The sequence below is a fragment of the Cololabis saira genome, chromosome 5, assembly GCF_033807715.1.
Source record: "Cololabis saira isolate AMF1-May2022 chromosome 5, fColSai1.1, whole genome shotgun sequence".
Lineage (NCBI taxonomy): Eukaryota > Metazoa > Chordata > Actinopteri > Beloniformes > Belonidae > Cololabis > Cololabis saira.
In genome coordinates, this window is record NC_084591.1 from 19582792 (window position 1) to 19606236 (window position 23445).

The 23445-nt window shown below is 40.7% G+C and overlaps 1 protein-coding gene across 4 annotated transcripts in view; it reads right to left on the bottom strand.

Annotated features, from left to right (window-relative positions):
* The window catches only part of edc4 (enhancer of mRNA decapping 4), a 51845-nt gene that overhangs the window by 12481 nt on the left and 15919 nt on the right, over positions 1-23445 (bottom strand). The window contains exons 9-28 of one of the 4 annotated variants that reach the window (XM_061721140.1): positions 22623-22706; positions 22435-22530; positions 21836-21935; positions 21409-21589; positions 21247-21313; positions 19445-19536; positions 17683-17864; positions 17125-17204; positions 15458-15593; positions 15078-15373; positions 12997-13227; positions 12305-12406; positions 12016-12159; positions 10514-10550; positions 9152-9299; positions 8786-8941; positions 5719-5834; positions 5436-5601; positions 2578-2764; positions 771-990 (exon numbers count right to left, since the gene is read on the bottom strand). In XM_061721140.1, coding sequence (XP_061577124.1) covers positions 771-990; positions 2578-2764; positions 5436-5601; positions 5719-5834; positions 8786-8941; positions 9152-9299; positions 10514-10550; positions 12016-12159; positions 12305-12406; positions 12997-13227; positions 15078-15373; positions 15458-15593; positions 17125-17204; positions 17683-17864; positions 19445-19536; positions 21247-21313; positions 21409-21589; positions 21836-21935; positions 22435-22530; positions 22623-22706 — 2821 coding nt within the window. Of the gene's footprint in view, positions 1-770; positions 991-2577; positions 2765-5435; positions 5602-5718; positions 5835-8785; positions 8942-9151; positions 9300-10513; positions 10551-12015; positions 12160-12304; positions 12407-12996; positions 13228-15077; positions 15374-15457; positions 15594-17124; positions 17205-17682; positions 17868-19444; positions 19537-21246; positions 21314-21408; positions 21590-21835; positions 21936-22434; positions 22531-22622; positions 22714-23445 lie in introns of all 4 variants that reach the window. The other 3 variants (XM_061721139.1, XM_061721138.1, XM_061721136.1) reach the window with 3 other exon arrangements.

Sequence of the window (23445 nt, forward strand, 5' to 3'; positions counted from 1 at the left end):
CTAGGCCTGTCACTTTAGCGTGTTAATTTTCCTACCGTGTTAATTAGCAGTGTAATGAATTAATCTAATTAACGCAATTAATTTTGAGTGGCAAAATGCGCGAACATTTTAAATTTGGCCCATTGAGGGACCCGTAGGCCACTTGGCAGTGGCAGGTCACTTCCCACCTGCGTTGCTAGTCAAACAAACAAAGTAGGGTGACAGACCTGGACGCGACTCAGGGGAGCGAGGACAGCAAATCTTTGCTAGGGTCTTTGAACGACAAGTTTATGTATAAACAGCACTAATTGAAACCTTTATTGTCCCCACTAGGGAAAATCAGCTGTCATACTCATGATCAAGTATTTCAAAGTTCAAGAAACTTGCTGCCTTTTTTTCTAGCATTTTTTGTTGCATACACACAGTCAAGTCAAATTGAGATTCAAGAGCTTTCACATCATATATGAACAGCATTAGAGTTCACCGATAGCTGCACAGAGACCTCCTCTTCAGATAAATTCAGTTTGGTGCTCACCGGAGTGCAGTTTCTGTCTGTTTCACCCAAGGAAACTGCACTTATTATTTGTTGGGGCCAACCTAAACAATGCCAGTGTGAAAACATTCACACTCCAATAGCAGTGTGGACTCTTGAATCCTGGCGGAGCTTTGTTGCACCAAGGAATCCGTTTGATTGCAGTGAGTTGTGCATTGGGGCCTGCATTCATTAAAAGTATTAAAGTGCAGAGGAAGGAGCGGAGAGCTGATCCCAGCTGGGTACGTGTGTGTTTTACCTGCTGGAAGGCCTGGTTGAGCTGGCCCTGCTGGAGGAGCTGCAGGATGTTGGCCTGCTGCGTCTGGTAGTCCAGGTGTGCCGTGTGGACAGGTGTCCCGGCTGCTGACCTCATTGCCTGCATGATGCTGGAGGTGACCACTGCCTGCTGCTCCTTCATCGCCATGCCCACCTCTCCTTTGACAATCCGCTGCACATGGCTAAGAATAGACTCCTGCAGACTGTGGAGGGGAAAGACAAAGTTTCCTTTCAGATTACTTTCATGTTGAGGACTGTAGCATGATTCAGTTAAATAGTTCTGGCTAATTTCCTCATATAGCTCTCACAATTGTAATCTCAAGTTTCACTTGCTGTACTTTCCCTTCAATCTAGGAGTAAAACCTTACAGCTCAGCAAAAGACCCACAACATCACTTCATCTTCATGATATTAAAGTTTTATTTGGCCAACCACATCCTTTCTACTTCACCCCTGACCATCTATAAACTCTCGAGGCCATGAAATTAATTGCAGTGGGAACGAGAGATTTGAACGAATTATGCTTTTACCTTAGCTTGAGGATTAATCTTTGTGTTATTCTCAAATCTATAATGCACCTGCTAAATAGACAGTGAACAGGACTGTGCAGTTTGCAAATATATTGGTCGATATGCATTCTTGATTTTTCAAAATGTCCAAAATAGAATGGCATGTGAGTAGATGATATCAAAACTAATCACTGTGAGTAACATCTGTATACACTAGGAGCACAAATTGCTCCTTGTTTGAAGTCTGAAGTGTTTTTAACTATTTGACCTACCATAGAACAAGTCCACCAAAGCATATTTTTGCATACTATATTGCCATTTTATGGAGCATTTTGATTTTCTACACAACAAAACAACCCATATAAACCAATCTTTAATAATTTGTATGTTACAAGTCCATACTAACTAAATAAATTGCTAAAGAACCAAAGAAATGTAAATCGTTTTTTTAATTTTACACATTTTTCTAAATAAAGAAATCCCATAGCTAGATCCGTCAAAATTGTCAATGGAAAAAAGTAACAAAAGCCTTTCAAACAACAGGAAATTTATTTGGAATTAATTCATACTTTAGTTTTTGAGATATATAATTTTATATATTGCGTCTTCATCCGGTGCTGAAATCGGCTCCAAAACTCACGGTAAACCGTTTCCAGATATGTGTGTGTGTGTGTGGGCTTGTATAGTGAGTGTGTAGTGCGTGTATGGTGTGTGTGGGATGTCGCTTAGTAATCTTTCGTGAAAATCTCTGATAAAAAGCACAAATTCAAAGCCACTAGTTTCCCTGGGGAATGACGTCACCTCCCTTTTCCGGGAAGTGACATGAAAAAATACTGTAAAAAAATCCAACCTGATGACACGCTGAGAAGGTGATGTATGTGTGAACGTATGCCAACCTGGGACGTGCTGGGAACACGTACCGGATCTATAAATAACCCGCAATGTCAATTATGACGATTTCCACAATTTTACTGGATTATTATGGGATTTTTCCAAACGATTTATGGATTAAAACTCTGGGACACTGAATGCAGGATATGTAAGTGAAACCATTCCTGTTTAACGTGCAAAAAGAATTATTGCTCTTTTTTATTTGGTTGTAATTGTACATACATTTTGAAAATCAATATGAAAACGGGAGCAACGGCGCTCCAGCCGGTCATAAAGGGTTAAGGGCCAATATCACAAAACAAAACTAATTGAATTCGTCTCAGATGGTGTTAAGGACTTGGCCTCAGACATGGCAGACAGGGGACCAATAAGGGACAGCTAGGATACGTACTTTCCCACCATCATCTGCATCTGGTGCTGGACCTCAGTCCTGACTGTCGTCGTTATGTTGTTTGCCAGTTGATCGGTGGAGGTCTGGAAGCTGTCGATCATCTGCTGCAGCTGTGCAACCACAGGGTCCCTCGCCTCCTGCTCTCTCTGCTTCCTGCTCTTCATGTGAGACTCCAGTTGCTGGATGTCTGCAGAGATGAAAATGGAAAATCTTACCCTCTTCTTACATCAACCCAAAATCAGAAAAGTGACTCAGAATCAACATTGTGCAAGAAAGCTGTTTTGGGTCTTTCAAATGTGTTATGTTATTACATTCTGCCACTTCAGTTAAATCAAACACTGTATTAAAAAAAATTAAAACCATTAAATCAGATTAGAAATGGCTCTTCAAAAAAATGGCTGTGGTTAATGATGTCTTTCTTGGCATCATGTTTGTTCCACTGTTAAAGTAGAAACCAAATAATAATTAGAAATACACCAATAAATTATGAACAGTAAGGCATTTACTGACTATAAATACTGGGACGTAAATCAGAAGAATGTTTCCGTTTGCCTTTAAAAAATGTACGAGGCAGATGTTACATAAATAAAAAAAAAAAGTAAAGAAAATGAAACATTTATTATGCAGTTAGTCGTTCACCACACTGCATTGTTAAAGCATGCCATGTGATACTGCTAGGGTTGTCCTGCAGCTGCAGCTGTCAGCTCACATCTGGAGCATTAGACCCATGCAAGAAGAACCTAGAAGAACCTTCAACAGCTAACTTTTAGCTGCAAATATGACAAAAATCAGAGAAATCCTTATTTGTTTCACAAATTACAATAATCTACCTTTAAAATCCATTTACCGGTATCCTCATTTGACATAGATGCATTTCTCTGCTGTAGTAATTGCATTTTGTCAGAGGATGTAAGAGAATATGCTTATAAACTGAGCTCTTCATCTTCAATTGGTGTTTGAGAGGCAAGAAATTCAAATAATCCAAGCAGTTCAGTCTTTGTGATGGTTGGCATTTCTTCAGAGCAGGGTGAGCGGGAGGCAACTTATTTAATGTGCACAAACACCAGAGCTCCCATCATACACCTGCACCCACAGAAGAGACATGCTGGACAAGGTTCAAGTCCAGCTGCTGACAAGCATCGTGTCCAGAACACACTGGCAGCGAGCGGCACTCATCCAAACACTCGCTTCCACTATCATTTCCTCTTTTCCAGTTTTTTTTTTTTAATGGTAATCATTATTTGGAGCGCCTGCACAAACCGCCTCGCTTCATGTCTTCCCAAAAAGGGTTAAGTATTAATTATTGTAAAAGTCTCTTTGCAGAATTTTAAACAAATGTGTGTTGTCAAAAACATGTCTTTGCCTCAGCTTGGGAGGACGGTGGTCAACGTTGATGGCTTGCAGCTAAAAAGGTTATGGTTCAAATATTGGCTAGGGCCTAATGGCGCTTTTCCACTAGCACCTACTCAGCTCTACTCATCTCAGCTCGACTCGGCCTGGTTTCTTTTCCATAACAATTCAGCACCTGGAGCAGAAGTTGGAGTGAAGCTGCTGTGACGTATTTGATTGTGTATCTACACGGAGAAGACAACAACACTAAAGATGTAGAACCTGGAGGAGATGATCGATGTGCTGCTGGGTCTGTGGCTTGTGTTCGATATCAAGTTAAAAAATGAGTGAGAGAAGCTTCAAGTGGCGCCGCTTTTTTTTTTTTTTTTTTAAGTTTGTCTCGGCGCTGCTGAAAAGTCAGCTGGGAGCCGCGAGCAGCTAAGTGACAGAGCTTTTTTATTTACGATAGGCTAACTTTGTGTCGTCTCTGCACAAGGTTGCCAGCTAAAGATGAAGAAAAATCTGACTGATCATCAACAGTTAAATCAAGTCAAGACATTGTACAAAAGCTGCACAATTCCAACATTTTATGTTGACTTCTCTTTCTGTTCTTCACACATCTCAAATCGCTGGATGACAACAAAGACGGAAGTCAAAAAGAAATCTAAGCGCCTTCCAACACAAGTAAACAAGTTTATGCAGGCAGCAAAAACACCATTTTCTGGGACGTTCAAAGTCTTGGGGCCAAATGACTGCAGTCTGTGTGATCAAGGAGGTTTAAGTTCTTAAATCCAACTGGGTTGCACATGGATGAATATGTTACGAGGATTTCTCACCACATAGGAACTTGGTAGTTTCACATGGAACTGATCAATATCACCATTGTAAAAGGCGGATTTCTACACTGAGACAAACCTGAACTTCCCCACAAAAACAAAAAAAAATAGATGTTATGTGTGACAGAATGTCGCTGGATTTTCCAGAAATCCTTGATACAGATGTCTAACCACTAAATCAAACAACGCCTGTACAGAGCTCTTATTCCAGGAAGACAAAAAAAAGACAAAAAAATCACGACAAGGAGCAAAAGCACAAAATGGACACTTGGATTGTGTACCAAATTTAGCTGGAGAGCCACCTGTGTGTCCTTGATGACAATCTAGTGTAGATCAACTACATACTTAGAGATTGAGGAAAGGTCACTCAAAACGTATATGAATGACTAGTGAATGTTGACAAATAAAGTCAACTAAGAAGTCATGGCGAAAACTTAAGAAATCCAGATAAAAACTCCTCTTGGAGCTATTTACAGCTAACACAAAGAGAACATTAACACAAAGTGTCTCAACAAGGACACCAGCCATCAAAACGCCCAATACTTCCAACATTTCTAAAAATGTTAGCTTGTAAAGAATGAATAATAGTGTCCTCTCATAGCACACAAGTGAAGACATCTACTTTGACCTGTTCTGCAGCTGACTTCAGGACTGTCTTCTATACTAGTTCATCTTCGTACAGAGTTGTCTTACATTCTTGTGTGCCTTGTTTGAAGCTGTCATTGATCTGTTGAAACATGGACTGGCAGCTCCTTTCAAAGCCAGGCAGGACGATGCTCTGGAAGGCGTCTTTGTAGGCGGCTTGAATGGGCCCCTGCATGGCTTCAGCTGCCGCTCGACCGATAGCGTCTGTTGTGTTCTGGGGAACGGGACGCAAAGTGTGAAATGTGTCAAAGAGATGGTGACGGATTTGCTTCGTGCAGCTTTGAAAAAGAAAAATACAAAAAAAAACAAACCCCAAAGCACTGACACAAACCTTTGACTTGACCACCTTGCCAACATTGTCCTTCAGGTTGACCTCTACGTTGGTCAGTTTAGCAGCAATGGTGCTGTTCAGCTGACCCGTCATCGGCTCCAGACTCTTAGAAATTGCTGCAGAGGGGAAAAGAATTAGCGAGACAGATTAGCAAGAACTCCTCTATAATTAGACAAGTGATACTGGAGTGTGAAAAAAAAAATATATATATATAAATAAAAATATTCAAATTAGAGGGCAGCAGAGGCGAGGCAGGAAACCATCCCTCCTGAGGCTGTTTATTTCAGTGTACTGGCCCCACACACCTCTATGCCTTTGCTATATTTAATTTACTTATGCCTCGGATGATGTCAAGCATTAAATAACATCATAATTTATTTATGTACAGGGTGCTGTACAAGCTTCTTCAAACGCTACAAAACAAGAAGTCACTGTGCAGCTTCATAAGATTTATATGCATTAATTTAGAGCAAACCTGGATGCAGATTTCTATTATTGATCTGTCGAGTTAGTGGGATATCAAATTAGAAAAACTAAATATCTACTTTTCTGTCAATATAACTTGGATCCTTTTTTTCTTTTTAGAATGCAAATCCCAGCATTATCAACTCAAGCTGGAAAAACGCCCAGTGCTTAGAGGGGCCTGCAAGGCAACAGTCATTAACCGAAAGAGACAAATACCAGCTTATACCAACGGTACAAGGGTCACATCGAGAATCACATTTTACTCCCATGATGTCTGAGACCAAGTTCGGTAACCTTTAAAATGGTTCCAACATGTAGAACGTTTTGCAAGACGGTCTATTTTAAACCAAGCTGTTAAAAATCAATTGAGTAGTTCAGTTCATATTTATTTTAACCGGTACAATATTTACAACATAAGTGACCTGCGTGCAACAGAAAATTAAGCAAATACCTTTAACAGTAGACGTGCAGGTTCAATATTCAAATTAATTCATTAACACTCGAAAGGGAGTGGGAAGAAGAAAACTTATTTAATCCCACCTCTGTTTCTCATCAATAACTTGACAGATTTTTCTAGGCTTCCTCCTGTCTTAACATTTAAACCAAAACAATGAACAAAAGACCTATATCAAATTATAACAAAATTATTCTACAGTATTTGCATTTCATAACCACAATGTGTGTACATTTAGGAACAGTGTATATTGTCACCACGGGTGACAGTTAACTGTTAACTTACATCTATAATAGTTTATTTTCATTCATCATTTATAATATAATAGTAGTAGTCCAGGACTACTCTGCTATGTGATATGTATTGTGCATTTGTAATTGTGACTTCTTGTTTTATTCTGTTGCCATCAACCTGACAAGGGACTGCAGATGAAAATTAGCCTATTGGCTATATCTGGCATATTTACATTTATCTATGTACTTATTTAAATGTGTATTAATATGCACTGTCCCCATTCTAAATAAATAAAAATAAAAGGTAGTCTTGTGTAAAAATACACTAAGATGTAGAAACAAAGTCCAGACAAGCAGGCTTCTTACATGAACTTTGGGAGTCTTTAACACTGAAAACACTTTAGTATGCGTCTTGCATTTAAAGGGGATATATAAAGTTAAAGCAAACTTTATGTGTCACAGAGCAGGAACCAGCAGAGTAAATTAGGAACACTTTCCCCCAGTGTTGTGAGTTTGTTGCAAATACAATACAATGCCCATCTTTTTAACAGATCCTGCTGCATTTCCTAACACAAAAGCCAAAACTTTTATCTACTTCAACTGCTCAAGGTACGAAGCAGTTATTTGAGGAAACCCTTTCATTTGAATTCTCATCCTTATTAGTATGTTTTGTCCTATTTTTCTGCAATGTGTTATTTTGAAGTCTCAAAGCATTATGAAAGATGTACCCAAACATCGCCGCTCGTGTCAACACAGCTTCTTACCATTAACAGAGGCTCAACTTTTAACTGAATACTAGTTTTTACTTGTTATTCAGACCGTTTATGTTAGTCCAGTCTCTCTAAGCCACAATTGTTGGGGAGAATATAGAAGAGAAACCAATACCAGTTTGCAACCTATTCAGCCCAATGTCACTGTTTAAGATGGTAACCAAACTATTTCTGATTTTTAGATGGCAAATGGAAAAATGATAAAATACCACCATCTTCTGGTCAGCAGAGAGGCATGACAATAATTGTAGAGTTCAGTCAGTCTCTGAACTGTGTTCACTGTTCATGTTTGCCCTGAAATCTCTTAAATCTGGCATTAACAAACAGCTATCTAAAATTGGGCCAACCAATGGGCCAAGAACCATCTTGTACTTTAAGATGGGTCTTTGTACAGCTAAGACAAACAAACCCACATACTGCTAAATAAACCAAATCCTATCTTATAAATCCTATAAAAGGATTTTTGTTTGGTCACTACTTCAAACCATATGAATAAATATTGACTTTGTCATACAAATCAGACTCCCCTGTTTCATCTATCTTTCAAAATCTAATCAACTCATCACTGCTGGGCTGTGAATTATTGTGGTTATTTTTGTTATTTATTCTTTATTTCATTCATTAAAAGAAAAACAAAACAGTTCAATATAATTATAACAAATCTCTTTCCTTGAATGAAAGGGAACAGAAAGAAGACTAAGCTTATTTTATCTGTCCCTTTTTCCTAAGGAATCAAATTTCCATTAATGTATCAATAAAAAAAACAAATTACGCAATTAAAAAAAACAACAACAAAGTTATACAGTAAAATAACAAAATAGCTGTCGTATTCTTTTTTGATTCAAAGAAAAAAAAATATGCAATGGTGCTAAAAAGAGAGAAAAAAAATAAAAGAAAACCCACCTAACTTAACAATTATCATGATATTCTTCATGAAACTGGCTTTTATTATTCTTTTAAATGTAATGTTTGATTTGCATTCTTTGGCTTCTGTATGCAGATTGTTCCATAAACTGATACCTTTTACAGAAACAACATTCCATTCATTTTGTCCTGAATTTTGGTTGAATTAAAAATAAGAATGAAAAATAAGAAGTTATCATTGTCATGGACTGTATGTTTCAGCCGGCTGTGCGTGTGCTTACTTTGTGGGACTGTTTTCTTTAGCTCCTCTCGTAGCACCTTGTCCATCTTGTTGGTCAGCGCCGAGCTGAGGGTGTGGCTGACCTGCTGGCCCAGTTGTTCCTGAAGCTGCTGGTGATGGTTCTGACTCTCTGCCAGGACTCTCTCTAGTCTGCGGTCTGAGGTCGTGACAAGTCAAGGCACAACACAACGACACAGACGACATTTACGAGCAACAGAGACATGACACATCACCACGGCTCAAGGCGAAGAGCTCGAGTCAATAAGTTGATCCATTTGGCTCAGGTTTATCTTGTCTTATCTATTTGGTTTTATGTGTGGTTGGAATACACAGAAAACAACGGGCCAAATAAATAAGTGAAGGATACGCTCATGTTCCTGTTGTTTAACCAGGACGTGCTCAACCTGAGCCATGATGGCATTGGGCATGGTCTCCACGAGTCCCCACAGCTCAGACAACTCTCTCTGCTGGGTCCGCAGCAGCATCAGCAGCTCGTTCTGCGTTTCGGTATTAAACTTCAAAGTAGGTGGAGAGAAAAGTTAAACATAAACATAACAAAACAAAGACTTGCACTGCTCAGACTTTAGATATCCTCAAGTCACTGTTAAAAACACATTTCCTCTCTTTGGGTTTCAGTTCTGAGTAGAGTGAGACAGACAGACACTGGACTATACTGCTGTTTTGATTTTATTGTACCTTTAAAGCTTTTCATTACATCTTCCTGCTTAAAAACGTTGGTCACATTTGTTGTTTTCAAATATGCTATATAAATACATCTGAGCTTGACCTGCTGAACACTCACTTCAGTGAGCAGAATGGTCATGTAACCGCATCAGACCCAAACAATAGAAATCAGTCTTGTGAATCAACCGACTCATTTTACAAAGATACAATCGCTAATTTTTAAACGCCTGATTTGTCAACCAGATAAAAAGGTACATGAGCACTGCACTAGTTAAAGGTCTGTTTTTTGCAATGATGAAATGGGGATTAACAAGTACTTAATCAAAAGGACATTTAGTTAATAACTACAGCATAATAAACATTGGCCCATTTAAAAGCTGCACGTAAACAAATGCACACAAAACTGAATCACTGTTGTAGGAAGAATGGAACACATTCCTCCACAATGATACGATACAGAAAATGATCCCTTCATGATCTTCCTGCTGAAGGTGGATCTACAAGCAACAGCATCCTAGAGTGTGCTACTTCATTTCTCAGTGCTTCTTCGTTTGGCTTAGTTTTGTGTTAAATAACGACACAATGTAATGTGTTGTTCTTCATCTTAAATTATATTCGCCTCATTTTAAGACCTGATAATGGACAGGATGTAAACTATACTGCAAGTATGTGATACAAAAAATTTTGAATTTCAATAAGGCAGTAATTGCCCAGAAGGACGTGACTGAATTAATGATGGAAAACACATTTTCTTGTTTTTTAACAATATTTTGGGGACAGCTTTGGCTCTGTGGCTGGAATAGGTGGTCTTTAAGTCAGAATGCTGGTGATTATTTGCAGCTCACACATGTGGGCGTCTTTTTGGGCAAGAAACTGAAGCCAAACATTGTCCCTAATATGCTCATTAGTGTGTGACGAAACAAAAGCACAATACATTGTATAGTGCGTATTCAGAAGTTGTCCAGGTGTTTCTATAAGTGTGTGAATGAGAAACACTCTACTGTGTAGAGTGAAGAAAGAAAAAAGAAAGTGCCACAGCATTTACCTGACCGGGATCCATTTGTCTGGACTGGGATGATTCACTGTGGAGACAATAAACAGTATTTAAATACTGTTACAGCAACATCAAGTTTTAAGCTGTCAACAGCATGGGCCGATTAGTTCATATTGTTTACGTTGGATTATTCAGGTGTGAGACTGTTGAGCCTCGTTTACGCTTCAGCACCAAACCAACAGTCTTTCTGCACCACAGGGGGGAACTCTACACTTCTCTCCAAATGCCAGAACATATTGCCCTGAAGTGCACTGCAGCAAATGTAATTGGTCCGCTTGGTAGTACTGTTTGTTTTTGTGTATTTCCTGCAACTACTCCTCCTTTGTTGCTTTCGAGCCTAGTAGAAAGATAGATTGCTGCAATGTCAGAATAAATTACCCATGGCCAACATTTATCAGTTCCAACTCACATAAGACGGGCTTTATTCGCCCCATTGCTGTCAGAGCTACAAATAAGTAGTAAGCAAAAGATCAGCACCGCAAGGTACAGTGCTGCAGATAAGCCCCTGCATCGCTGCCATCATTTACAGAGCGACACAAACGACAACAGGCGAGCACGACGACATGTGTCCTGTATGGAGACCACGCAAGTGTTTGCTACATAGAAGCAATAATCAGGCAGATTTAACTGACACCAAACGCATTTCTTCATGTCTTATGAATAAAACGTATTGTTTTTTTTTGTTTTTTAATTCCATGCACAATTACTGAGGGAGCCAAGATAAACACAAACCCCTGTTTGATTATGCCTACAATATACAAAATAAATGCCTACACTTTAACACCATTGTACAGTACTTTTAATGCAATGCTGCACCTTTTCATAAATTCAAACTGTACAGTTTATTTCCGTGACTTGTTAACTTATATCACTCCCAACAACCTGCTTGAATTATTATTATCTTAGATGAAGAGCATCTCAAACTTAATGCATTTTAAAGCCATTTTATTTTGCTCGCTTTTTCAGTTCAGGACGTGTTTTAGACATCTTGGCATGACATATTATTTTAAGATACTTTTTTATTTTGTTTGTTTTGATGTGCTTTATTTATATTCCTTTATTGTGTGCCTCTAAAGCACTTTGGTCCACCTTGGTTGTTTTAAATGTGCCATATAAATAGATTTGACTTTGACCCTCCTTAGTGCTCAAATCCAATTGAGCACTGGGATGGCAAGAAAATCTTCCCGTGTGACCGGCTATAAAACCAGCTTCACATATCACTCCAGCTTAAGTTATCTGCCTAATCCTCATTTGTGAGGATATTTGATGTATACATTTTAAATGCTGTGCTTAATTACAAGGAACTGAAAAATCTAAAAAGGTAGGCAGTAACTTAAAATAATGATGATAATATTCTGATGGGATACATGTATCTTGTCACAGTGCACTTGCGTAGTTCTGTTTCCTCCACAAGATCCCAGCTGGCCTGCAGCACACCCTTTAATCTGAGGTCTCTCCAACAGCACAGACTCCACGGTCAAATAAAAACATACCCGTCATCTTTCTTGATCTTCCTCTTTAGTTTCGGCGAGCTTCGCGGTGAGTTCTTCCAGTCGTTAACTGATATTCTGTGAGAAGATCGAGAGTCGCAGTTTCCAGAGGACGACGCCAGACTGGCCACCTCATCGTCAGGGTCACTGAGTCACACACAAAGACAGAAACTTTAGAAAGCCGCTGCAGTCGACAGAGACACCATGCCTTAAATAAATTGCTGAGCTCTTGTTGGGCACTGCTTTGGAACAACAAATTCAGTCAAGAGGAACATTCGCGATTTAGCGTTACCTTTGAGCTGCACCCGCATCATGACTGTCGTTCTGTGTGAGGTGATAGGAGCGGCGATGATAAGGTGAGCTCAAGCGTCGGTCCTTTGTCTCCTCTCTTGAACTACAAAACACATGTCACAGAATGTAACGAGTGTGAAGGCTTTATTTGTTTCCCTTTTACTGCTGAATCCCCCCACCCCAAATTTTTATGATATGACATATAATCAGTTTAATACAGAAGAGTATTAGGGCCATGCAGGAGAAAAAATATTTGACAGGGGAAGATTTTTTTTTATTGTGTACTTCGAGAAAAAAGTCAAAATGTCGAGATTAATGTTGAAATACAATTTCAACAATAAAGTCGAAATTTCGCCTTTTTTCCCCAACATTTCAACTTTATTCACGAAATTGTACTTCAACATTAATCTCGACATTTCAACTTTTTTCTCGAAGTGCATAATGAAAAAAAGAATCTTTCTCCTCTAAAATATTTTTATTTTTCTCCTGCCTGGCCCTAATACTCTTCCGTAGTTTAATAATACAATGTGATCAAAAGGTATAGTATAAAATGGGCTGCAAGCAAATCTGCGAGAATATTCGGTTTCCTCTGGCATGTTTCAGGGAACTGTGTCATAATGTGAAAACATGGGTAATTAAACCATTGTTTTCCCACAAGTGGATATTTTTTAGTAGTTATTTAAGATTACCAACCAGTCTCCCAGGCCGTTGTCTCTGAGACTGTTCCTCGTTTCCCTGGTGATGTCTGGGGCAGCTGGCCACGCTGTATGGCTGATGTTGGCATCTGAGGAACCTCCTGCAGCTCCAGAGTTTTCCTGGGATAATGCAGTCTCAAGAAGAGAAGGTGTGTTGCTGAGTCGGGGCTCCGTCTCTGCTGCCCCGCCCACTGGCCCATCTGCACCTCCGAGCTCAAGGTGCAACAAGCTACGAGAGGAGATGTGGTAAGTGGGTCATTTCAGTGTCTGAACAGGGTTTTAGCAATTTTTGGACAATGTAAGTTTTATTTTTACAGCATCAATCAAGGCAATATATACGAAACAGTACTAGAAAATATGCACAGTGAGACACAAAATCTACCGTATTTTCGCGACCTTTAGGCGCATATAAAAGTCTTTTTTTTTTAAATGTGCTGCCCGCCCAATGACGCAATGCTCCCATTGTATTACGGTAAAGGCTGATTTATGGTTCCGCGTAACCGACGCAGAGCCTACGGCGTAAGGCTGCGTCGACTTAACGCGGATCCATAAGGCGGACGTAATTGAGGCCACCGTGAGAACGTTAAAGGGGGAATGGGGGCGCGTGAATTGCCCGTGATTTGCGGACGTAGTAGAGACCACCATAAGAACGTTAAAGGAGGAAGGGGGGCGTGTAATTCGCCTGTGATTGCCCGGCGGCGGCAGCTCCGTGGCGGGACACCTGGAGCGGACGGGGAGACTCGGACTTGCTGCCGAGAAGGAGACGCTGCTCCCGGGGGAGCTGTGCCGCGGAGGCGGGCCGGAATGCTGGAGGAACCACTGACCGAGCGGCAGCCGACATGTCGGCTGCTGCTCGGGCAGCGGGCTCCGTCGTTTACTGTTGAAGGATTGTAGATGCATGGGCTGACGTGTCTGCTGGGTTGTACTGTTGTTCGGGCTTATGCAAAAGCCGGCACGGCAGGAAAATGATTCGGCTGCTCCGCACGGCCAGAGAGCTGCGGGCTCTGCCCGTCGCAGCTGATCAGTTCTCCCGGTGTCAGCGCGATCAGGCTCAGATGAATGCAGAAACGGAGGATGAAGATTTCGATGGGTTTGATAAATGTAATAACTTAAATAAAGTACAATCAAACTAAGTTTTGCTCCCGCTTTATTTTTAATTTATTTATTTTTGCTCTATTTGTGTGTGTTGTGCGCGCGCGCGTGTGTGTGTTGTTGTAAGGCGGCGCTCCATGTGTGTGTAGACGGCGCCTTTTCGGTCGGTGCGCCGTATGTGTGTTTTAAATCCAAAAAAGACACAAAAAACTGAGGGTGCGCCTTTCCACACGGCGCGCCGAATGGTCGCGAAAATACGGTAATGGAGGAAATGTGCATGACGTCACAGATGCAACTTCACAGCGGGTTACGCTCACTGAGTGGCAGAAAGACTGAGTGGCAACTTTTAGTTTGAGCAACTCGAAAACATCTAAAATGGGAAAGAGCTGTTGTGCGATCGACTGTACTCATAGATTTAGCAAGAAATCGGAGTTATTGTTTTACAGACTGCCGAAAAATAAGCTTGAGAGAGACAAATGGATCGCTGCAATTCGCAGAAACAACTGGATTCCAGGCACCGAAACGTGGATTTGCGGTTCCCATTTTGTACCAAGTAATGTTGGATTTTTGGGTAGCTAACGTTAAACGGTCAAATCATGAAGTTCGGTGTCCTCATCACTTAAATTTCACCAACAAATCCTGCCTTGTAGTAGGAGCAAGTGTCAAGACTTTTGTATGCCTTCAAGCTTTGCTTCGTGTATTTCCCCGGCGTCAAAATTAAGTACATATAAATATCCGTAAACTCGATACGTGGCCAAATATTAATGTCCATGGACCACTGGTTCTTCGGGTAACTGTACGGGTCACTGTCAAGTCCAACTGCCTTTAATTTAAGCCGATAATCGGCCGTTATCCCGTCTTCTCCACAGTTTTCCCTACTAATTGCAGCCATTTTTGACACTCAGTGCGAGTAAGGGGGCGTGGTCCAGTGGGGAAGTGATGTCAATGCATACCCTCTATTCAAAGTTACACCAACTTCACTCGTACCTGCTGTTGTTGCCTGTGCGTTGCGAGGTTAGCAGGTGCAGAGCAGAGGCGGCAGAGGCCATACTGTCCGTCTGCAGTGTTGAAAGGGGTAAGGACTCTAAACTGGGCACAAGTCCACGTTGAAGCTGCAAGGTCTGAGATGCGATCTCGGGCATGTCCTGAGAAATGGCTGTGGAGGCTGAGGAGATGACATCAGGGGAGCGGGCCCTGGTCGGGGAGGCCAGAGGCGGCAGCAGCGGGGAATCCAGAATCTGAGAGTTGTCCATAGCCAGGGGACCAATAGGAGATGGCAAAGGCTGGAGATGGAGAGCAAGATTAAATGAGAGGAGTCGTGACTAACAAGTGATGAGACGCTGGTGTAAGTGTGTGTGGGAGCTCACCTGTAGAGTCTCGAGTCCAGGCAGGAGCACAGCAGAAGCAGCTCTCGGACTGCTGGTGGGGCCAGAGAGCCCCAGACTGCTGCTGCCGTTGTTGTTGTCCGCTCTGCTGGGACTCTGACTGATGTCGTCCAAAGCTCTGAACACAGGAGCACAAACAAGCATGTCCATAGGATTGTTAACACTATTCTATCCAGCCGGACAGATTCTGGTTATTCAGTACCGAAGCCTATTTATTTATTCTTTAAAAAGGTGTCACCTGCAAATTCCTTTTTCTTTTGTAAGATCTGTAAACAACCGTAAAAACGGACTGGCCCTAAATACTACTATTACTGTCATTTAGCAGATGCTTTTATCCAAAGTGACTTACATCTGAGAGAACAACACAGGCAATAAATCACATGGAGGGTCCAGCTGCATCAGTGCTGGTCAGACTGCTGAGAGTCCAGTCGGACACAGGTTCTGCCATGCTGATGCTAGGGGGTTTAAAAATTTGTTTTCATTTTTTGTTCCCTTCCGACCCAACAGTTTATAACCTTTATACAGGAAAACTACATCTCCAAAGACACCACTATGAGATCATCTTGTCATAAGTGCAGCTTCCTCAGTGCTGAGTCCTGCAAGGAGCTGGATCTTCTAAATAGTTCTGATGAGCAAGTTTTCTAGATGCAGAAATGCTCCTTAAAGAGCTGATTCTTTAAATAACAGGCCTTCCAAACACTAAACTGCTAAAGCTTTGCATATAGATGCATTTGCTTAACCTCCTAAGGCGTACACATATGTATAATATTTCATTTCTTAATAGAGGCCTAAAATCAACAAGGAAAAAGAATTGCACTAGGTCTCAGGAGGTTAAAATCCAACAGAAAAGTAATTACAGCAGATCTGTCTTTTATGAAGCAGATAATTCGTTCTTAAAATTTTTCTTGAGTGATCTGAAAATGTAAAGATGTCCATGGGAACATGACAAAACGTGTTTATCCACACATCTTGACTGCACAATAAAGAGCTGAATTTCTAGTTTTGTAAATATAAACAGGTTTACCAGGAAATGAAGACAGAGCAGTCAGGCTGGACATGCTGACCGAGAACTACCTTCACCTGTTCAGGTAATACGATATCAAAGAAGGATGTGTTTGTAGGGCCATGCTGTTTTAAGTGTTGGACATTTTGGTTGCTGCTGCTTTTCCACAGCTTATTTTTTATCTTACTGGCTGTGCAAATTGCTTTCATTGAGTATTCTGTACTCAAGGAAAATGTTCCACACCGGAGACAAGCGTACAAACCAGTGTAGGACTGTGTCATGATGGGTTTATTTACTAGGAGATACCTTTCTCAAAGCATTTAGTCAGCTCATTCCAGTCACCAATCGATCAACTGCTGCTTCCCCAACAAAAACGGATGAAACTTACAGTAGCATCATCCAAACACAGTTTAATCCAACTTAACTGAACAGAACTGAATTCAGTTCAACTCTACTTTATTCACCCCCAAGTATGAAGTATGAATTGCATCTGCACTAATTTATTATTTCCCTAACGGCAAAGAACATATTTAATAATTATATGCTTCCACTGATTAAGCAATTCAGGGTAAACACACTATGTTTATATATCTACTGAGGTCATCGTAACCATCTGGTCCTTTCTAAATGATGCAGAAAAACTCACCTGTTGGTTGAGTCCGAGTTGCTGCTGATACCCGTCACGATAGTCAGACTGCTGGCACTGCTTCCAGGAGACACTGGTACCTAGGAGGTGACACCAGTCAAGAAACAAATTCATAAAATAGTAAAAATCATTTATAAAAAAAAAGAAAAAAGTATAATCTGGTTTTTAAATGGATGGGCCTCACCCCAACTAAACACTGCCATCTTATAACTATAAAGAAAGTTGAAGAAAAATCCATGCACTTATTTCTATTACTTCTAGTGTTGCGAATTAGCACTTGTGCTAAAACACTTAAACAATGCATCTGGTTTGTCCAATGCAATTGCTATGTCCATATCAAATAAACATAAATAAATAAACTTCCTGTTATTGTCCTGTAACATGTGTTCCTCATTTTTCTCTTGTTTAGCGTTGCTCCCAGTACTCAACAAGTATGTTGAAGGAAGTGTTATTCACTGGCACAATGTTGCGAGGCAACAAACAAAAACTTGCTTGGTATATAAGTGTTTATTTCCAGAGGACATTTCCAGAAGAGAAAAAAAACAAAAAGGTCTTTACCGAAGTGCTTGGTGTCATGAAAGCATCGGGAGTCATCAGCTTGGGCATCGCGCCGCTACTGATGCCCGAGTTGGTCAGGAAGTCCGAAGGTGCAGGAAGTGATGGGATCTTCCTCAAGTCGGTCTGCGAGCCACTCCCCGATTCCTTGTCAGAGCTCTGATCAGTGAAATGGTCCAAAAACCCTGCTGGTACACAAAATGCAAAGAGTACTTCAGCAGGGTGCCCATATTTGATTGATCCAAAAAGTCCAAACAATTAAATCATGCATTCACTTCATCTTTTCCTCAATCCAGAACACGTTAACTTATTCACTACTGATAGATTTTGCATAACACGACTGCAAAGAGCCCATTTTACATTCCTTCACAGTGATACTGTTTTTTGTAACCACTTCAACAAGTTTACAGACTAGTATGTACAAAAGGTTTCTCACAGTGGACATTGCTGTTCCATCGTCTGTCTTCAATTATTTGTTTTAGCTCTTTAATGCCCATTTCTGCTCTGTTTTGCCAGATAAAGTTCACAAAAAGTAAAGAATTTAGCAGCTTATTCTTGTTTTAAGGTGTATCAAACAAGCCAGTAGTCAAGCACCATGCTCACGTTTTACGCTGGGATATTGTAAAATAAAGATAAAAAATGACAAGTCTGGACAAAAACCAGGCCTTCAGGCAGGTCTGCAACAAACTGTTGATGTAATCGATTATGGCACTTACGAACATTTGTAAAAATGTCAGACAGTCAATCTCCAGTTTTGTCAGCACAGTGATACATGTTTATTTTTAACTTCAATGCACCATGCAATGCTGGGGGCAGCAAAGCTTCCAATTTCAGCCACAATAAAAGCGTGAAGCCGACTAATGTCGGCCAACGAAGTAACCCCAACATCCAACAGAGAACAAGCCAATAAAAGAAGTAAATAAATAAATAAGAACAATATGTAAATATACAAATTCGGTTTACTAAATTGCTTATTTATATATATATATATATATATATATATATATATATATATATATATATATATATATATATATATATATATATTAGTGCTGGACAACGATTAAAATGTTTAATCTTAATTAATCCATGATTTCTGTAATTAACTATGCGATTAATTTATTCACACATTTTGTGCTGTTCTAAATTACCTCAAGGTATTTTTTTTAATGTTTTTAATTCTGTTAACAACCTGAGAAAGGGCAAATATGCTGCTTTATGCCAATGTTTATTCAACTTTCCACAAAAAAAGCTTTTGACCTGAATGTAACATTCCTTCATAAATACAAACACAATGTAGTCCCCAACTTTACACTTGTAAAGACTAACTTAAGATTCTTTGTTTTTTTAAGCAGCTCAATGTAAAACAATGAACCATATGCATTTATAAACATATGGAGGAAAATAAGAGGCTCAAAAAATATCCCCTTCTCCTAAGCGGGATCAAAACAGGGGGATACAAAAACTAAATTACAAACAAATAAAGTGCACATGTAACAGCAGGGAGTGTTACTCCACCTATAAAGTGCAGCCGTTTCCATCACACCAAAAGGTATAAAAACCTAAAAGGCACGAACCGATCACTATGAAGTCAAACACCAAAGAAAAGAATGGCATGAGAAGCATCAATGGACAGCAAAAAAAAAAAAAACTTAAATAAAAAAAGTGCAGAAATTACACTTAAATAAACAATGATTATAATTTGTGATGTGAATAAGTATAAATACAGATTTTTCCCATCTTTCACCATTTACTGCTGACTTACCAAGCCCATCTTGAGAATCAGAACGGGGAAGAAACTCTGGCAAGTGGGAACTCCCGTTGGGCTGAAACCAGATCTGGACATCCTGCAAACTCCTAAACACACACATGTGCAGTACAAATTAAAGCAAGGCTGATACATGTGCTGCTGTGCAACTACAGTAAGTTTGACCTAGTGACCTAGTAATATTTCTGTACTAGAACTTTGTCGGGTAAACAGTTTTTGCAATTTTGACTATTTGTGGAAATGTCCTCAGTAAAGTTTGATTCGTTTATCTTTCTCCTACACACCTACTTTACACATACACATGAATATCCAAAATAACATAACGTGCTATTGCAGAAATGTGTGAAGTGGGTGCGATTACCGTATTTTTGCGACCATTAGGCGCACAGAAATTATTTTTTTTTTTTTAATATGTGCCGCGTGCCCAATGAAACAGTGCGCCCATTGTATTACCTGTATTACGGTAATGCAAGGCGGACGGCCACCATGAGAACGGTAAAGGGAGAAGGGGGCGTGTGAATGGTGGGGCACGGTGGGGATCCGCACAACGGGGTATGAAAAGTCCCGGTGGTTTCTTTCACACATCACCATCGCTGCTGATCTGTGATTCTATGCGCGCCCATCTCAGTGTAAAAAAAGAAGTTAAAAATATGAACGCTGTGCTGGCTGTTATTCCTGGAGGTCTGACGAAGGAACTCCAACCGCTGGATGTCAGTGTGAACCGGCCGTTCAAAGTGAGGCTGCAAGCAGCGTGGGAGAGATGGATGACTGAGGGGGAACACAGCTTCACCAAGAGGGGAAGGCAGCGCCGGGCAAGTTATGTCACGGATTGCACATGGATTGTTGATGCGTGGGTTAACGTGTCTGTTGGGACTGTTGTTCGGGCATTTGCAAAAGCCGGCATTTCCGAGGGGCCGCACGGCACAGAAATGACTCTGACAGAGAGGAAATTCGGACTGGCACAGCTGAATTAGTGGAGCTCTTTAATGCTGAAACAGAGGATGAAGACTTTGAAGGGTTTGATTAATGTAAAAACTGAAATAAAATACAATCAAACTAAGTTTTGCTCCCGCTCTATTTTTAAATAAGCACAGTTGTGTGCTTGTGTGTGTGTTCTGCAACACGCGTGTGTGTGTTTTGTGGCGCGCGTGTGTGCGCGCTCCGTGTCTGTAGACGGCGCTTTTTGGGTCGGTGCGCCGTATGTGTGTTTTAAATCCAAAAATGACACACAAAACTGAGGGTGCGCCTTTCCACACGGTGCGCCGAATGGTCGTGAAAATACGGTAAACAAGCTAAAGTGATGGTCGGCTACTCGACCGCAGTCTGTGAAGTGATCGTCACAATACACAAGGAGCAGCATGACAGCTGATGAGAATGTGAAAGACTGAGAAGGAAATTTGAAGGATTCTGCTGCTAAATAACAAGACGTTAAACTGTTAAGCCACTCTTCTCCCTCTGGGAGACACAATCATAAACTGCTCTCACAGAGTCAAGTACATGAGAATTTCATAGCACTTCTCCACAGCTGCTGTTCACATATGGACCCCATTTGAGATTCTTAGGGGGTTTCTGTGTTAATTAGTTATTTTTGAGTGGACCATGGATGTCAGCCGCACACAACACTGTTTTGAAAACATTTAAAATGGATCAATCTTGGTGATGATCATTTTTATCCTTAACTGCACGTTTCATTAAACCCAAACTCAATGCCAAACTGCTCCTTGGAAAATGTACGGTTCATTCTGCTAAACTTAAAGCAACATGAGTTTAAGAGACATTAACAACGGAGGAAATCTCACTTGGTATGGACACAGTAGAGTTTAATCTGGATCCCAGACTTGGACTCTGTGGGGCCTTGAGTTCCTTCTGGAGGACAAAGACATGAAACATAATGTTTAATCAAGGAGAAAATGTGATTTATGTCACTGCACCAGTGTAAGTGTATATGTGCAGGTAAGCACCTGTTGTTATGCTCTCGCTCTCTTCCTCTGCGGGGAGGACCTCGGTGTGTCGCAGTCGGCTGTGGCTGACATCCCGGACTCCGAAGCTGAGCACTGGGTGGGTGAGCAGGAATTCTGACACGGCTGTGAAACTGGCCTTTCCCCTTTCTAGGTCCTGCCGCAGCTCCATCACATACAGAACCTGTCGAAGTATGATGTCAGGTGGAGGATGAAGCGCGAGGCAGAGAGAGCAAAAACAGTAGTGGCAGTGATGCACCTAACAAGATCAACCCAAACTTGCTCTTCCAAGCAAAAGAAGACTTGAATTAAAGTTTTAATTTTTCCAGATGGAGAGATTTTGTTGGTATACAGTATGTATAACATCTTTAAATTGATTTAATCTTTCCAAATATTCCTTAAACCTCCCATCTGAAAACATTGTACCGACCTTTCTCTGCACATCAGTCAGGATGAGATATTCAGCAGAGAGGTCCAAACTGGCCTTGAGACCTGGCAGAACTGATGAGTTGAATGGATCTGGACAGAACCTACGGGGGGGGGTCATCCAAATTAGTATATTTACATATTGTTCAATTGTTGTTGTTCAAGTACAATGTAAACCAGAAGCACATGCTAAATGATTCAAATTTAAAATTAATAAATCAACCTCAACTTCACTTGGGAGCTAAACTGAACGTGGGAACCATCATCTAAAAGGAGTCTTCCGGGTAGATAGTACATTCATTGGGTTATCTGATTTAGACTTGGTTAAAATGTTGTGTTTTTAATTCTACTAAATGTGTTACCCCTCGTCATGAATTGCCAAGCAGAGAGAAAGCTTGGCAACGCTAAGTCTCTGTTCACCTGTACAGGAACTATGCTGGTATATGCCAGCATGTCTCAGCAGTTGTTGAAGTTATGGGTCAGCGCTAAGAACCTCACATTGAAAGCTGACAAACATATACCAGAGGACCGTCGTGTCATATGACAAAAGGTGAAAGGCGATGGAGACAATATCAACTCAAAATGAAAAACTTCAGAAATAACCTGATGGTTTGTAAACAGGTCCAGGAAACGGTGCACCACATCTTCAACTCCTGATTCTGGTCTGCTCCTGTGATCAGAAACCGCCAGAAAGGAACTCTACAGGCAAATAAGGGAATCAATCAGTATGACTCGGAATACACAAACGTTACAATCTTCAGTGAAAGCCTTGTGTACAAATGGGTACTGACTCTGGGTCCTGTCTCTTGTGGTTGTCACAGAAAAGAAGGCAGGACAGGGGACGTCCTCCGTGAGGGCGTAACTCATGAAGACATCTGTACAACATTTAGAAAGAAAAATGGGAAGAAAATGTTATTATAAAGCAAAGGGGGCAGGGCTCCAGAGTGCGACCTATTAGGTCGCATATGCGACCTAATTTATTAAGGTGCGAGTTAAAATTTAATGAAGTCGCTCCGGTGCTACTTGCAAGAGGACTAGTGGGAAAAAATGTTTTTTATTTTTTTTTTCCCACTCGGCTGTGTTAGTGCATTAATGGTAAATGATATAATTACAGAGAGCAGGAGTGATATTTTCTGCTTAACAGAAACATGGTTACAGGAGGAAGAGTATGTTAGTTTGAATGAATCAACTCCGCCCGGCTACTTTAATCATCACATTCCTAGAAGCACGGGCCGAGGCGGAGGAGTCGCAGCAATTTATAACTCCGGTCTCGAAACAAAAATTGAACCTAAGTGCAACTATAATACATTTGAAAGCCTCATGCTTGGTCTGAAATTTCCGAGCCGGAAATCAGAGAAGCCAGTTGTGTTAGTGGTAGTGTACCGGCCCCCTGCTGGTGCGTATCTGGAGTTTTTGTCTGAATTTTCAGATTTCCTTTCTGGATTATTGATCAGCACAGATAAATTCATCATAGTGGGTGATTTTAACATTCATATGGATGTTGAAAGCGATAATCTTAAATTAGCCTTCGATTCTCTTCTAGAATCAATGGGTATCTCACAAAAAGTGGATAAACCGACGCACTGTTTTAATCATACTCTCGATCTCGTTCTC